General features: G+C 31.4%; 1 protein-coding gene across 3 annotated transcripts in view; it reads right to left on the bottom strand.

The window, feature by feature from the left end:
* Positions 1-778: 778 nt before the first annotated feature.
* Positions 779-16,000, bottom strand: part of LOC145288095 (deoxyribodipyrimidine photo-lyase-like) — a 118,830-nt gene continuing 103,608 nt past the window's right edge. For 2 of the 3 annotated variants that reach the window (XM_080136152.1, XM_080136150.1), the window contains exons 8-10: positions 6,717-6,838; positions 5,603-5,762; positions 779-1,062 (exon numbers count right to left, since the gene is read on the bottom strand). In XM_080136152.1, coding sequence (XP_079992278.1) covers positions 902-1,062; positions 5,603-5,762; positions 6,717-6,838 — 443 coding nt within the window. In that variant the 3' untranslated portion in view covers positions 779-901. Of the gene's footprint in view, positions 1,063-1,162; positions 1,438-5,602; positions 5,763-6,716; positions 6,839-16,000 lie in introns of those variants that run through there. The other variant, XM_080136151.1, reaches the window with a different exon arrangement.

Here is a 16,000-nt window from a genome sequence, read left to right as displayed (position 1 = left end):
AAAAAAAAAAGGGAAGGAAGAAATAGAGAGAAAGAGTGGAGAAGCCTATCGATGACACCCTCGGCACACACATGTGGTGCCTGTGATCAGACGTTTCACACAGAAAGAAGACTACGCCAACACCGAAGAATAAAGCACTAAGGCCCTGACTATTCAGTGTCAAGACTGATGGACTGTATGATGATTTGTATAGAGCATGACTATTCACGTTTTAAACTTTTGTCAGTGTGTTATTATTAGGGCTAGGACAACAGCATATTCTTTTCATCGTTTTTACTCGAGTATATATCCGATACAGACAATTAAAAAACCAAGAACCACATCACTCTACATAAAAACATATCAATGGATATATACCTGAGAATCAAAACAAGGAAAAAATATGCTGTTGTTATAGCCCTAGTTATTATAAACCAGGGTTTTGACGCTGACGTAAACACTTGATGGATACAAATGGATTTGTTGACTAAAAAGCGTTTATGCTTTTATTCAACATCTACACATAAAAATTTATAAATTTACAAGGAAAAATAATTTTCCAACAGAAGTTATGTGAATTTTGTTACGATTGATTGAATAATTTTGAAACATCTTTCATATAAATTCAATAAATAAAATCAAAGAATTTTTTTTCATAGAAAATGATAACAATTTCAATCAAATTGATTCTTTTTTTTTAATTTTATTTTAAAATTACAAGAGATTTCAAATTGAATTTTTTTAAAAGATTTTATTTCAATCAAATTAACTTTTTAAATGATAGCATAGAAGATAATCAAATTTTTAAAAAGATTTTATTTCCTTTCGGTAAATCATGAAGATAAACTAAAAGCATTTTTTGATTTAAAAATGATAAACTTTAAAAAAAAAATGTTATTGTTGTGAGTTTTTTTAAAATTGTTTACTCTTTAACTGTCGTTTTCTTTGCTTTGTATTTCATGATGAAAGCATTTACATCGAATTTACGCTTGCAACCATTAAAATTCATATACCGGATTTTCCCAAATACATTTCTTTCAGACCAGCCTTGATCGTGAATGCCAGCCACTGACCACATACAACCTGAAAACATAACGACTTTTTTGTAATTTGACTGCAATTTTTATCAAAAGAAAAAAAATAACATTTTTTTGTTCAAGTAAAATGAATATTGAAGATTTCCGATGCTTTTTAAAACAAAAGTTTATTTGGAAGATGAGACTAAATTACAAAATAGTGAACATGCATTAAAAAACATGAATCAAGTTTTGTTTTTTTCAAGATGAAGTAATAGAGCAAAAATCTATTTTGTCTTTTTATTCTTGGAATATTTTTGTATAAACGAGTCAACATCGAATTTCCTTTTACATCCTTCAAATGTCATAATGCGGATTTTGCCAATGGTTTTGCGTTCCCCCCAAGCACGGTCATGCATACCACAACACGACCACATACAGCCTACAACAAAGAAAATACATCAGACTCAAAATTTGGAACAAAAACATTGTTTTAATAAAAAGATAAAGTTAGGGTAAATTTAGTTCAAAATAAAAATTCTCATTTAAAAAATATAAATTATTTGTTTTTTACAATTTACTAAATCTAATATCTTAATAATCAGATATGCTTAAAATCATTTTTTTTCTAATACAAGTTCATGTGGAATTTCTCAATTTCTCATTTCTTCCCCAAAATTTAGTCTATTAAAATAACATTACTTTGTTTATCAATGGCATTCAACTTTAATACTTCGATATTTTCTATTGAAGGCTCTCTATATTCTGTTCTTTCTATTCTTTTGAATTAGTCTAAAAAAAAAAAAAAAAAATTTTTTTGTTTAGAGTATTAAGATATTTTTCTAAGGCATTTAAATTGCATCTAGAGATTATAAGCTAAAGAGGTATTGTCATAGATATTTTATGTAAAATTCATGCGTTATCCAATGAAATAATTAGTACTATTATGTATAGCGAGTAAACCTGAAAGCAATTAAATCCCAATTTTTAATTTTATTTAGTATTTTTTTAGCAATCATAGCAATTGGCAGTGTCAAGAGATTATTTGCAAGAACTAGAATTAAGTATTATGGCATGTAAAAAAAAAGAACTAACAATGAAAAGCGTTATATAATCAAAGAAAAGTTTTTGTTTCAAATTTCTAAGGATTTGGAAAGGGATCATTGAACAATCAAGAAAATATATCAAATAGGAATTCAATCAAGGGAAAAGTTGAATTCATAAATTTAACATATCTGAAAAGAATTATTAAGAAACTTAAATGCGCCAAGTGTGTTCATATTTGAGGCTGCTGAAGCTCCCATGGTGTTGAGGGAAACAAGGTGTAAAAACATTGTTTACTGATGTAAAAAAATTAGAGAAACCCATTTTCACAAAAAAACGAGATTGCAGTGAACAAAAAAAGATACTTGAAAACAGCAGTTTATGAAGTGCTTTTTACAGATGAATTAAGAATCACCCCCCCAATGGATTGGTTCAATGACAGGTTTGCAAGCAACATTAACTCGAGATAATTTTTTTGAATGCCAACAAAGCAGCGGTAGGATCATGATATCGGTACTGAACATGTGGATCCATTTTAAGTGAAAGACGGATTAAAATGAATTCCAAAAGTTTGAAAACCTAAGTGACAGAAAATAGCTATGACTTGGATCTTATTGAAAACCTGTGGAGCATCCTCAAGAAATGGAAAGCAATTCAACAGTAAGTATAACTTCTGGTGGGCAATTAAAGTTGCTGCAAATAATTTAACAACCACTACAATTGCAAACTTAACATCAGATGTTTACGATAGGTCACTACAATTGCAAACTTAACATCAGACATGGTTACGATAGGTTACTGAAAAGAAAGGAGTATTTGTGCAATAAATTTTAGGAGGTTTATATTTTGTTAGAATTATTTGTACTCAAACTTTGTAAGGTAATTTGCATAAAGCCACTTATGCAAATTACCCACTATTACTTGGAGTTGCTTGCAACAATAAAAAAGAAAAAAAGATTAACAGCGAGCACTTCTCAGAAATTACTCTCTTTTTCTGCAACAAACAGAAACTCCTCCAGAACAACTGTTTTGGAAACTTTAACCTTTACTTGTAAATATACGTTATTTTAAATACAAGAATTTTATTGTGTTATTCTTTCTCAAAATTAACCAAGTTGTTCGGATAACAAGGAACCAAGAAAAGAGAGGTGCGTTAGAAATAAAAACAAATTTCTAACAATTTTTTGTTATTTTTTAAATATTCTTTTTTATATTTTTCCGTTGAAAAATTGACAAATATTTTCCAAAATCTTTTCATATTATCTTTTTACATTGGTTTTATATAATCGATGCTTCCGTTGAGTCTCAAGAGACAATGGACATCCCTGAAAGAGGAGCTGCATATGTAATTGTGAGGCAAGGTTTGCGCCTTCTCCAACCACACCTCTCCTGAATCGGCACTGCTTGGGTCCAGTTACCATGTGGAGACCCAACATGTTGTAAAGAACATAAGAAATTCAACTTGCTGTTTCAGGTTTTAATAAAAGACCTTTTTACCTCCTATATATATATAGATAGATAGATATAATCACTAAAACTGACAAATATCTCAAGGGTGATGTCTTATGATCTTATGAAAATACTAAAATAAGAGTATGGATTACTAAATATAATAAAACAAGCTGAGCATGCAACGCCCCCATTACAAATGAAACATTTACTTTCACCATGACTAATGTTTGTGCAAAATTTCAAAAAATCCAAGGCATGGTTATTGAGAAAGTGCAAACAAACAGACGAACGGGAGTGAATTACTAAATCCAATCCCTAGTTTGTCGGGGGACCAATAGCCACAATTAGAATTAGTTCACATCAAAGTATTAAAATTGAAAAACTATTTTAAGGGCCTCAATTCAATTTCCATATCTCTTAATTGTCTCGTTAACAACAAAAAAAAAAAAAATTAATAAAAAAATATAAAATTGATAAGCCGGAGTTTATGGAGACAGACAATTATCTAGGGGAGATAACTAGAATTGACTCAGCAAAAATAAACATTCTGCACAAAATAATTTGGGACGTCAAAATATTCCAGTAAACAATGAAACAACTTTAAGTAAACAGAAACCTTGACTTTTCAAAAGCTGAATGAATTTAGTCCTGGAAAATGCCGAGGGAGTTTACAAAAAGAAAAAAGTTTAAAAAAATACACCAAAGAATAAACTAAAAACTGAATTAGAGATCATAATCATTAGGAATTTAAATAACAAAAATGAAAACACAAATACCTGAACAATAATCTCCAAAAGAGTCGAATTAAGTTAGTCCCGGAAATGGTGAAAACAGTTCAAAAAAGGGAAACACATTAACAAACTAAAAATGGTTACTTATGCAGAGAAGGTACCATGTTGAAATAAAATTATTTAGAAACCCATTCTTAAAATGGGGAGGGGAAAGTGTTTTGTAACTATTCTGTACTCAATATGGACAGTTATGTTTTTCAGCCTCATCCTCTTGTCAGATCTAAGAAAACACCTTTGACAATAGCAGAGAAGAAAATGCTGATAGAATGTTTACCCCAGTTCTGACTAGCAGCATCAATATCAGTTTTGTGGATCAAAATTCACAGCATGAGTGCAAAGATATTGACAAAACAACTAATCAGAATGTATGCGACACTTGTAGCCTTTAAGATTTGATCTGGAATATTTTGGTGCCTTAAACCTGAGTAAGACGTAAGGCTATCACAATACCACATCATTTGTTCATAATAATGCTGTGACTCTAAACAGGGCTATGTTTAGTGTTCAATCAGATCCTAGGATATCTCAACACATCTTGTTAAAAATGTTAAAAATACTGAATATGTTAAGTGTTTAGTCACACAGAATATGGCACTGTATTAATCTAAATGAATACAAAAGTTTATATTTATCACAACTATATTAACATTGAAATGGGTTACTCTAATTTAAATGTACTTTTAGACTAATGTATATATAGTAACAAGTGAAAGACTAAACACAAGAATTTGTTCAACTCATTTGCATAACTATTGTTAAACAGTTTATAATAAATTAATGTTTGGTGTTATTCATTTGTAATTTTATTGTAATATTTTCCCATGTATATGCAAAATAGTTTTCTTGATATTGACATTAATTAAAGAAACTAACAAATTAGAAAAACTTCACAAATTAAACTAACTTCACATTTCACAAGGCATAATCAAAGATAAAGCAGATAAACAGTTCCTTATTCACTTATTCATTTGCTGGCTTGCTTGAAATCACGAAAATATTAATGTTGAATAAATATGAAAGAATGAAATTTAAATTTTTATGGGAAAACAACTATTTCTATTTAGATGGAATTTGAAAGTGAATTTACTTCAAGGTTATCAAAAATATTTAAATGATTTGAAAAACTGCAAAATGTGCAGAATTATTTGTAAGGTGAAAAAAATATTTTGCCAAAAATTTGTAAAAACTTACAAACGTAGACATTTTTATTAAGACGAAATTTGAAAGTGGATTTACTTCAGGGTTTTTCAAAAATATTTTGTGTTCAAAGTGATTAGTTAGGTGATAAAAATAGCTTGCTGAAAATTTGTAAAAACTTACCAACATAGCCATTTGAATCCATGCCATCTAACGCATAATGATCATTCAAGTAAATGGCGATACGAAGACCTTCAGCAGGTGTAGGTGTCCATTCAAGAATCTTTTTGGCCCAGTACATCCGCATGAAGCCATGAATTTTACCTTCATTTATTAGTTGAATCTGAAAAAAAAAAAAATACAGAAAGAATGCAACATTATTTAATGATTGATTTTTCTAGAGCAGATGTGGATAAAGTACAGGATGGAATGATATAGTTGTTGCTCTAAAAAAAACAACACTACAGCTTTATTTTAAAACTTTTATTGAAAAAAAATCAACTCAAGTAACTTGATTATGTAGTAGAGCTGACATCTATTCAATGTAGCCACCTTAAGCTTCAACCACTGCCTCAATACGGGCCGGCGGGAGCTTGGTGAATATTCAGCAAATGGCAACGATTAGGCTGGTTCTGGTGTTGTGGGAGGTCATGTTGATGATGTTCTCGACATATGACCAAACGAAGTAGTCTAACAGCGAGGGGAGCCAGTAAGAGAAGGGTGCAAAGTTGTAGCATTCTTTCTGAAGCCAAGCCTGGATCTTTTTGGACTTGTGGGCCGACACCAAGTCCTGCTGCCACACACACGGTCAACCAACGGCCACCTGATTGCACCAGAGGATGACCACTCTTCAGCACATCCAGGTACACCTTGGTGTTGATTTTCAAGACGACTTCGAAGATGTGATGTGGCCCTCACTTGAAATCACAACAAAGACCAGAAACTTCATCACCCTGGGCACATCCCTGTTAATAGTGGCCATCCAGTGACACATTTTGAGGGTGCAGGCAATGATCCTGTTGTCATAACTTGGATCGAGAGAGCATGAGTTGTACAGTGGTGCATCTCCGATCTCACTTGACCATTGTGTCACTTTCAGACATGATATAAGGTTCCTACCGCTCGCACAACTGACCAACTAATAGATGGTCTGCAACAAAAATGAAAACTGGTTTTCATCAAACGGAAATGGACTCATGTTGTCTTTTCTAGGGTGACAATTTTATCGTTCTATATCTGGATGGCGAAGGCATTGAAGTTGTTTTGTTAACGAATGAAAATAAAGTAAAAAACAAACCTGAGCAGCATTCCATAACTGGTCATGAGTTTTCGCATTTTTAAACTCTTCTTCAGTGTAAATGTATTCTCTTTTGTCCTTTTCATGTTCACGTAAGCTATTTCTGGCCCATTCGTAGGCTCCTAAAAATAAAAGCATTTATTTGAATTATATTTGTTTTGTTGAATATTGTTTTTAATATTTGTTTTGTTGAATATTGTTTTTAATATTTGTTTTGTTGAATATTGTTTTTAATATTTGTTTTGTTGAATATTGTTTTTAATATTTGTTTTGTTGAATATTGTTTTTAATATTTGTTTTGTTAAATATTGTTTTTAATATTTGTTTTGTTGAATATTGTTTTTAATATTTGTTTTGTTAAATATTGTTTTTAATATTTTTTTTGTTAAATATTGTTTTTAATATTTGTTTTGTTGAATATTGTTTTTAATATTTGTTTTGTTAAATATTGTTTTTAATATTTGTTTTGTTGAATATTGTTTTTAATATTTTTTTTGTTAAATATTGTTTTTAATATTTGTTTTGTTGAATATTGTTTTTAATATTTGTTTTGTTGAATATTGTTTTTAATATTTTTTTTGTTAAATATTGTTTTTAATATTTGTTTTGTTGAATATTGTTTTTAATATTTGTTTTGTTGAATATTGTTTTTAATATTTGTTTTGTTGAATATTGTTTTTAATATTTGTTTTGTTGAATATTGTTTTTAATATTTGTTTTGTTGAATATTGTTTTTAATATTTGTTTTGTTGAATATTGTTTTTAATATTTGTTTTGTTGAATATTGTTTTTAATATTTGTTTTGTTGAATATTGTTTTTAATATTTGTTTTGTTAAATATTGTTTTTAATATTTGTATTGTTGAATATTGTTTTTAATATTTGTTTTGTTGAATATTGTTTTTAATATTTGTTTTGTTAAATATTGTTTTTAATATTTGTTTTGTTGAATATTGTTTTTAATATTTGTTTTGTTGAATATTGTTTTTAATATTTGTTTTGTTAAATATTGTTTTTAATATTTGTTTTGTTGAATATTGTTTTTAATATTTTTTTTGTTAAATATTGTTTTTAATATTTTTTTTGTTAAATATTGTTTTTAATATTTTTTTTGTTGAATATTGTTTTTAATATTTGTTTTGTTGAATATTGTTTTTAATATTTGTTTTGTTGAATATTGTTTTTAATATTTGTTTTGTTAAATATTGTTTTTAATATTTGTTTTGTTGAATATTGTTTTTAATATTTGTTTTGTTGAATATTGTTTTTAATATTGGTTTTGTTGAATATTGTTTTTAATATTTGTTTTGTTAAATATTGTTTTTAATATTTGTTTTGTTGAATATTGTTTTTAATATTTGTTTTGTTAAATATTGTTTTTAATATTTGTTTTGTTAAATATTGTTTTTAATATTTGTTTTGTTGAATATTGTTTTTAATATTTTTTTTGTTAAATATTGTTTTTAATATTTGTTTTGTTGAATATTGTTTTTAATATTTTTTTTGTTGAATATTGTTTTTAATATTTGTTTTGTTAAATATTGTTTTTAATATTTGTTTTGTTGAATATTGTTTTTAATATTTGTTTTGTTAAATATTGTTTTTAATATTTGTTTTGTTAAATATTGTTTTTAATATTTGTTTTGTTAAATATTGTTTTTAATATTTTTTTTGTTGAATATTGTTTTTAATATTTGTTTTGTTAAATATTGTTTTTAATATTTGTTTTGTTGAATATTGTTTTTAATATTTGTTTTGTTAAATATTGTTTTTAATATTTTTTTTGTTAAATATTGTTTTTAATATTTGTTTTGTTGAATATTGTTTTTAATATTTTTTTTGTTAAATATTGTTTTTAATATTTGTTTTGTTGAATATTGTTTTTAATATTTGTTTTGTTAAATATTGTTTTTAATATTTGTTTTGTTGAATATTGTTTTTAATATTTTTTTTGTTAAATATTGTTTTTAATATTTGTTTTGTTGAATATTGTTTTTAATATTTGTTTTGTTAAATATTGTTTTTAATATTTGTTTTGTTGAATATTGTTTTTAATATTTGTTTTGTTGAATATTGTTTTTAATATTTTTGAAAATCTCCGTGAATTTTAAATTGATATATTTTTTTGTAAAATTGCAAAAGTAAAGACAATCTTTTCAGAAAGAAAACAATGAAAATGAATCTTATCAAAATAACTACACAGCTTTGCTTTGCTCGACAATTGCCAAACTCAATGCTGTTTCCATGGTCCTCTCCTTCATCTTTCTCATTTGGCCATGTCATCTTTCACAATGGCGGCTGCCACAGGGCATGCAGTGGCTCACAAGAAAGAAAATAGAAAACACAAAATCAAGAGAAACAAAACACTCCAACACATTCCGTATATACATCAGTTGGACTCTGGGTGAGTGTGTGAGACCATCATAGGAAAGAACACTATGTGCTAAGGCCCACATCTATGTCTTCTGTTAAGGTTCTGTTCGTCAATTGATGTCAGTGTGACGTTCCTAGTACTTGGTGTCACCAGATTACCTTGCCACTGTCTGAATCTGCTGTGTCACGTAAGCAGGTGGAGCCTTTGAGAAACTTTGGTTCAGACGATCTAAATCGGGCAATCAAATTAATCCTTTTTGCGTAACATGTAGATGTGCACTGGTGAGAGACTCGCTTGTGAAAAAAGAAATTCTCACTTTTGAAAGTGGCAGCAAAGATGAAAGAAATCCCTGTGGTTTGCCACACAATGTGATCGTCTCACATCGAAAAACCGTCATGGACAGGAAATGACAGTTTGAACTAAACGCGATAAGCAAGTCGTGAAGTGACGAGAATTTTATGCGAACTTTTCTACTCATGTATGCTACCCTGTGGAAGCAACAAGGAAAGATATTGTATCTTGAACAGCGATGAAATTATGAATTTGGTACAGCTCAAGTTGTAAGTATCCGTCTTCCCATGAGGGTACCCTGTAACACGAAGTAGTCGTGTGTTTGTGAGTCGTGGATTCAACTTAACTAAGAGTCTGTTTGCTTGTCAAACTTCTTTGGGTCATTTAATGCTGTATACAGAGGTGACCAAAAAAAACAGGCCCCAACTCTAATTAGGCCCTGTTTCTTAGTATTTTGTCTGAATGAAATAAAACTTTGATCATAACTAGTTTATTATATTCAAAACATCACATCAAACCACTAGGGTCTTTGGCCTTTTTTCTCCATTCTACAGCATATGTTCTAGATATACTTTATATGTTTTTTTTTGGTTGTTTGGGGTCACCCTGTAAAAGGTTTGAAATTTTTTATACTTTTAGAGTCGATTTTTGCTGGGTAATGTTTTGGTATAGTTTATTATTTGATGGTATTTATATTTCATGGCAAAGATTTGTTCTTTTTAAAAATTTAGAATGGTTTTAGGATTTTCTTTTTCTTTTTTGGAAAGTTCTTTGAATTTTGTGGCCTTGTATTAGTGTTGACGAATTTGAGTGAGATCATAGCAGTCAAGTAAAAAGTATTCCACTGTATAAGGTTCGTGACATGGTGTACATTTGGGAGGTTCTTCACTTTTTACTATGTGGGAGTGAGTTATGTATGTGTGTCCTATCCGGATACGTGATTAGACTACTTCTTTACGTGATTCTCTGGTATCTAGAAGGTTTTTTTAAGTATATGGATAATTTGGATGAGTTTGTTGTTTTGGCAATTGTTCCAGTTTTCTTGCTATTGTCATAATTGTTTATTGAAGGTTTGTAGTCTGTATATTTTTTTTTTTACATAGGCATCACAACTTACCAAGGCCAAGAGGCCACTCGAGGATAAGGGTTAAAGAGTGTATAGTAGAAATTGGACAATATAGTAATCGTTAGTAATGGAAATTCAGTAAATTTGTTAACAAGTGGGACGGCTCATCAAGAACTTGTTTACGTTAGACTTGAAGACAACCATATTGTAGTCAGCTGGAAAGCAGGAAAACATAAGACAATTCCACAGGCATGCAGTTCTAAGAAAGAAGCTTTGTTCATGGAATCTACGTTTAGGTTTAGGCACAGATAACGAGTGGGGGGAATTATTGATAGTGTCTTCAATTAGACGAGTGTTTCTTGTGAAAGTTTGGAGAGGGGACCATAGACTGAAGCTCAGTCGAACACTTTCCATGAAAATAACGATATATCAGAGACAAACTTGCAACATCTCTTCTGTGAGATAGATGTTGCAGGGAAGAGAAAAGGACATCTCCTACGAGACTACAAAGTCTATTTTGAACTCTATCAAAGCAGGACAAGTCCTTTCTAACAGCTCCTGCCCAGATGTGGCAACACTATTCCATCCTTGGACGTACCTGGCTTTTATATAGATAGAGAATTGCATCAGCAGTGAGATATCTACTGGATCGATAAAAGGATCCCACCATTTTTCCAGCGGCCTTGGCAACAGATTTGCTGTACCTGTTCCATTTAAGATCAGGAGTAAAGGTCAAGCCCAGAAGCTTGTCAAAACTTGAGGCCTCCTCAAGACGAGAGCCATTCATTTCAACTGATGCCAGATGGGGATCAGAACGTTGACGATGTAAAGAGAGAAGCTTGGTCTTAGTGTTATATAGTTATTATTATTAGTATTAGACGATACCACTTGTGCGCATATGTTACGTGAGTTCTTATTAGTAAAGATATGAGTCTTAGTGAGAGTTCTTGTCTTATTACATATGATGTTGTATCTTAGAGAGAGAGATGTTGTTGTAAGAGAGATTGTTCGTTTATAACTATTCCTATATTTTAAATGTTCATTACTTAGACATGTAGATATGAAGAAAGCTCTTAGAATGATGAGATAGTGTTCAGACAGTCTTAGTGTAGATATAATGTAGATTCACATTGTGGATATGAGATGTCGAGACGTGTATGTAATGACATTTTATAACACAGACATATAATAACAATACAATTTACCTTTTTGTAGAAATCACAAACACAAAGATGAGCTTTATCACAAAACACATGATGAATTTATTTCTTTACGACCGGTCGTGATTTCCTCATTAAGAATTCAAAGTTTCACATTTTAGTTTCTGAAGTGACGTCTCGCTTCAGACGTCCGCCTGTCTCTGAGTTTTCTCACTGACCGTCTCCCCTGACTGTCTCCCCGACCAACTAACTCTCACTTCCTATATTGAGAAATCCATGCATCTCGGCCACGTGAGCAAAATTCACGTGTTTCAACATGCGCGACTTTGCACGTTTCCGACATTGATTTCCCAATAACCTATTTTTTCTTGTGTTGTTTCCACAAAGGAATTCAACCTACATATCTAATTTATTTAACCCATATTTTATTATCCACATTCTTTTAACAATTGAATAGTTTATTTATTATTTATTTCATCCGAATTAACAATTTATTGGACATTCCATTTAAACCTCTTGTTCTTTAAAACTTATGTCCAGGGTTCGATTTCTGCTTTCTCTTATTTTCATTTTAACTAATCTCTCTATTTTTATACTTACATGAACAGGGGACAGCCCTTCTCATGTAACATCAGATGCATTAAAAGTAACCAGCCAATCCTTTCCCCATTGTACCACATGCTCAAGATCAGAGAAGAGAGAGAATTGGAGAGAACTTGGTCGTTTACTAACTTAGATGTGCTACCATAGATGGTAGTGTAGGGACCTTTATGTTGCTTATTTGGAGTTTTAAGGAATTTTTGGCCGCCATGTCAGCTTTTTCATTACCGCAGAAACCGTAGTGACTGGGAATCCAACAGAAGAAGAAAGTTTTGTGTTGCATGATAGAATAGATCTTTTGTAACAGTTTGATGAGTAAGGGATTGTTTAATTTTTGATTTTTTATTGCTTCTAATACTGATAATGAGTCTACAAATATTATAAATTTCTTGGAGTTTTGGTTGGTGATAATAATAGAGCCAGGTTTATGGCTGTGGATGGATGGGTTATTTAATCAGCATATCAACCTTCGTGAGTCATTTAATGCTGAGGAGGTTATTTTGTTATGTTTGTTTGTTGTTTATTAGGTATTTTGATTTTGCTGGAAAGGTTGTTTGGTTGTATTTTGTTTGTTATTTGGGTTTTAGGTTTTTCTGAAGTGGTTATTTGGTTATGTTTGTTTGTTGTTTATTAGGGTTTTAGATTTTGTTATATAATCTTGTTTCTCTTAGGAATTTCAAGATATTGCCAGGGTCCACTCCGTGAAAAAGATCTTTTAGACTACCTTCACGGTAGTACCTCATTCGTATCTGCTGGAGATCCACGCAGTCTATCAGGATATGTTTCACCATGTAAAGCTCATGACATGACATACAGAATGGGGCCTCTTCGCCTTTTAACAGGTACGAGTGAATGATCCTGGTGTGTCCTATTTGAAGTCTTGTCATTACTGTTTCTTCTCGTCTTCTCCCAGCTAGAGGTCCCGCCCTCCGTTCTTTTCCCGAGGTTGGGCTTCACCTGCTGGAGCTTGTTATTCTTGCAGGCATTCCATGACTCCTACCACTTGGAAGTGACGTATTTGTTGATTAGGGGTTTGTAATTAGTGTAAGGTACTTTTGTATTTCTGATATCCATTTTTGAAGATTTTTTTGCTGCTGTATCAGCTTTTTCGTTGCCTTTAATAATTGCAGAATACGATGTCAGTGTTTTTGGAAAGGGAGGTGATTCTTTCCAGGTTTATGATTAAGGGGTTGTTCAAGTTTTTGTTAGTTAATGACGTTAAGACTGAAAGTGAATCAGATAATATTAAGTATTTGTTTGACTTGATTTTTTGGATGATGTCTAAAGCTAGGTCTACGGCTGTTGATTCAGCACTAAAAATTGAGTAGTTGTCTAGGAGACGTTTTTGTTAGATATGGCTGCACTTCCAGCTTTGTGTAGTTCTTTGGAGCCATCTGTGTAGATGTGTGTCAAGTTTTGATATTGTTCTAATATATTATTGAAGTTATTTGTATAAGATGTGTGTTGGATTTAGAAGATTTTGTTACATTCTTGAGGTTTAAATTTACCGACGGCTGTTTAATTAGCCATGGTGGAGATTTTGGTTTGAGGGAAACCTGGATTTCTGTGGTATCTATTTGGGCTTCTGTAAGGTCTTTTATACCTAGGCTGTATGGTTTGATAATATTTTCTCTCCCATTGAAGAAGTTTGTGTGTTGTGGTTGGAAAACACAATTGTTTGCAGGGTTTGATAGGCATGATAAGAGTTTTAAGCAGTATTGAAGGGCTAGTTTTTTCCGTCTAAGGTTCATTAGACTCGGTGTATAGGCTTTCCACTGGTGAAGTGGTGAAGGCTCCGAGAGCCAGTCTTAAGCCTTGGTGGTGTATTGTGTTTAGTTCTTTTCTATATGATTCTCTAGTTGCCCCATATATGAAGCATCCATAATCCAGCTTGGATCTTATTAAGGAACGGTATAGTTTAAGTAGTGTGGTTTTGTCAGCGCCCCAGTCAGTGTGGGTTAGGACTTGTGACATTTTGTTTTTAGATTTTTTATGTGACGTATGAAGGTCAGTTTCCTGTTGTATATTAAGCCCAGGTACTTGTGTTGTTTAATGACAGGGATGATATTGTTATCCAGTTTTAGGATGGAATCATGGTGAGTTCTTTGGAGTTTACAGAAATGGACGCACTTTGTTTTTTCTTTGGAGAATTTAAAACCATTTTCTGTGGCCAATTCGTTTATTTTCGACAAAGTTGCAGTTTTCGTTCAGCTGTGGTCATGTATTTTGATCATCGATAGCAGATGAGTAAGTCGTCCACGTATAGGGCACAGTTAGTACCAGGGTTTATGTTTTCAATGATTTTATTTTTATGTTGAAAAGGGTGACAGATAAGATGCTACCCTGAGGTACCCTCATTTCTTGTTCTTTTTGGGTTGAGAGTGTGTTGCCTAGTCTTACTTTGAAGTGTCTATTATTTAAGAGATTGCAAATGAATTCTGCCCCTAAATCCAAGTTCATATAGGTCTTTTTTAATGCCATATTTCTAAGTAGTGTCATATGCTTTTTCTAGGTCGAAAAAGATTGTTATTAGGTGTTCTTTTCTGGCAAAAGCTTCTCTGATGAATGTTTCTAATCTGATTAGGTGGTCAACGGGGCTTCTATTTTTCCTGAAACCTGATTGATATTCTGTTATCAAGATTTTGCTTTCAAGATACCATGTTAGTCTTTCATTGACCATCCTTTCGAAGGTCTTGCATACGCAGCTGGTGAGGGCAATGAGTCGGTAATTTGTTAAATCTGAATGGTCTCTTTTTGGTTTAGGTATTGGAATTACTATGGCTTCTTTCCAGTTTTTGGGGTGTTATTATTCATCCATGTCGTTGTATATTTGTAGAAGGTAATTGAGAGATGGTTCTGGTAGGTATTTTAGAAATTGATAGTGGATTTTGTCAGGGCCTACTGCTGTATTATGAGATTTTTGGATTGCCTCTTTTAGTTCTGTTCTGTTGAATGGTTGGTTGTAATGTTCTTCGTTTTTTTGATTTGAAGTTAATTCTTTTCTTTTCTTCGTTCTGTTTTAGGGTTTGGAATTTCTTTGATTGGTTTTTTGATGAGGAGTTTATGGAGAATTGTTTGGCTAGTTTGTTTGCAATATTTTCTTTGTTAGTAATTGTTATTGCAAGTAAGGTGTTTGATTGGGTCTTTATTGTTTTTCCCAGATATTTTTCTTACCATCTCCCATACTTTTTTGATTTTGGTGTTCTCATTTATTTTTGATACAAAGTTTTTCCAGGTGTTCCTTTTTCCTTCTTTGATGATTTTTCTTACCTTTGCTGTTTTTAAATTGATCTACGTTTTCCTTAGTTGGATTCTTTTTAAATTTTCTTAGTTTGGCACGTCGCATTCTCACTGCTTCCTGGCATTCTTTGTTATACCATGGTTTGTTGACTTTTATAGGGGGAGAACTTTTTGGTATGTTTTCTTTTGCAATGGAAAGGAGTGCATTGTTGAAATATATTATGTGATCCTCAGTCTGGGTGTTTGCTTCTGGTATCAGTTTAGATTCGCAGGAGTTTTGGAATTTTCCCAGTTTGCCTTTTTTAAATTTCAATGGGAGGATTTGTCGTCTGATTCTGGGTTTTTGTTTTCTAGTATAATTGGGTAGTGGTCGCTTCCGCATGTATCATCACATGTTTTCCAGTTGTAGTCCATAAATAGAGTTGGGTCGCAAATTGCTAAATCAATGTCTGAGAGAGTGCCTGTTGCTGGGTGTAGATATGTATTTTCTTTGGTGTTGAGTAGGCATAATTGATTTTGGTTAAGTAGTATTTCGATTATTTTACCACGTTTGT

Source organism: Euprymna scolopes, chromosome 11 (assembly GCF_053919585.1).
Source record: "Euprymna scolopes isolate OS-2025 chromosome 11, ASM5391958v1, whole genome shotgun sequence".
In the NCBI taxonomy this organism is placed as follows: Eukaryota; Metazoa; Mollusca; class Cephalopoda; order Sepiida; family Sepiolidae; genus Euprymna; species Euprymna scolopes.
This window is presented reverse-complemented; position numbering and strand designations above follow the sequence as displayed.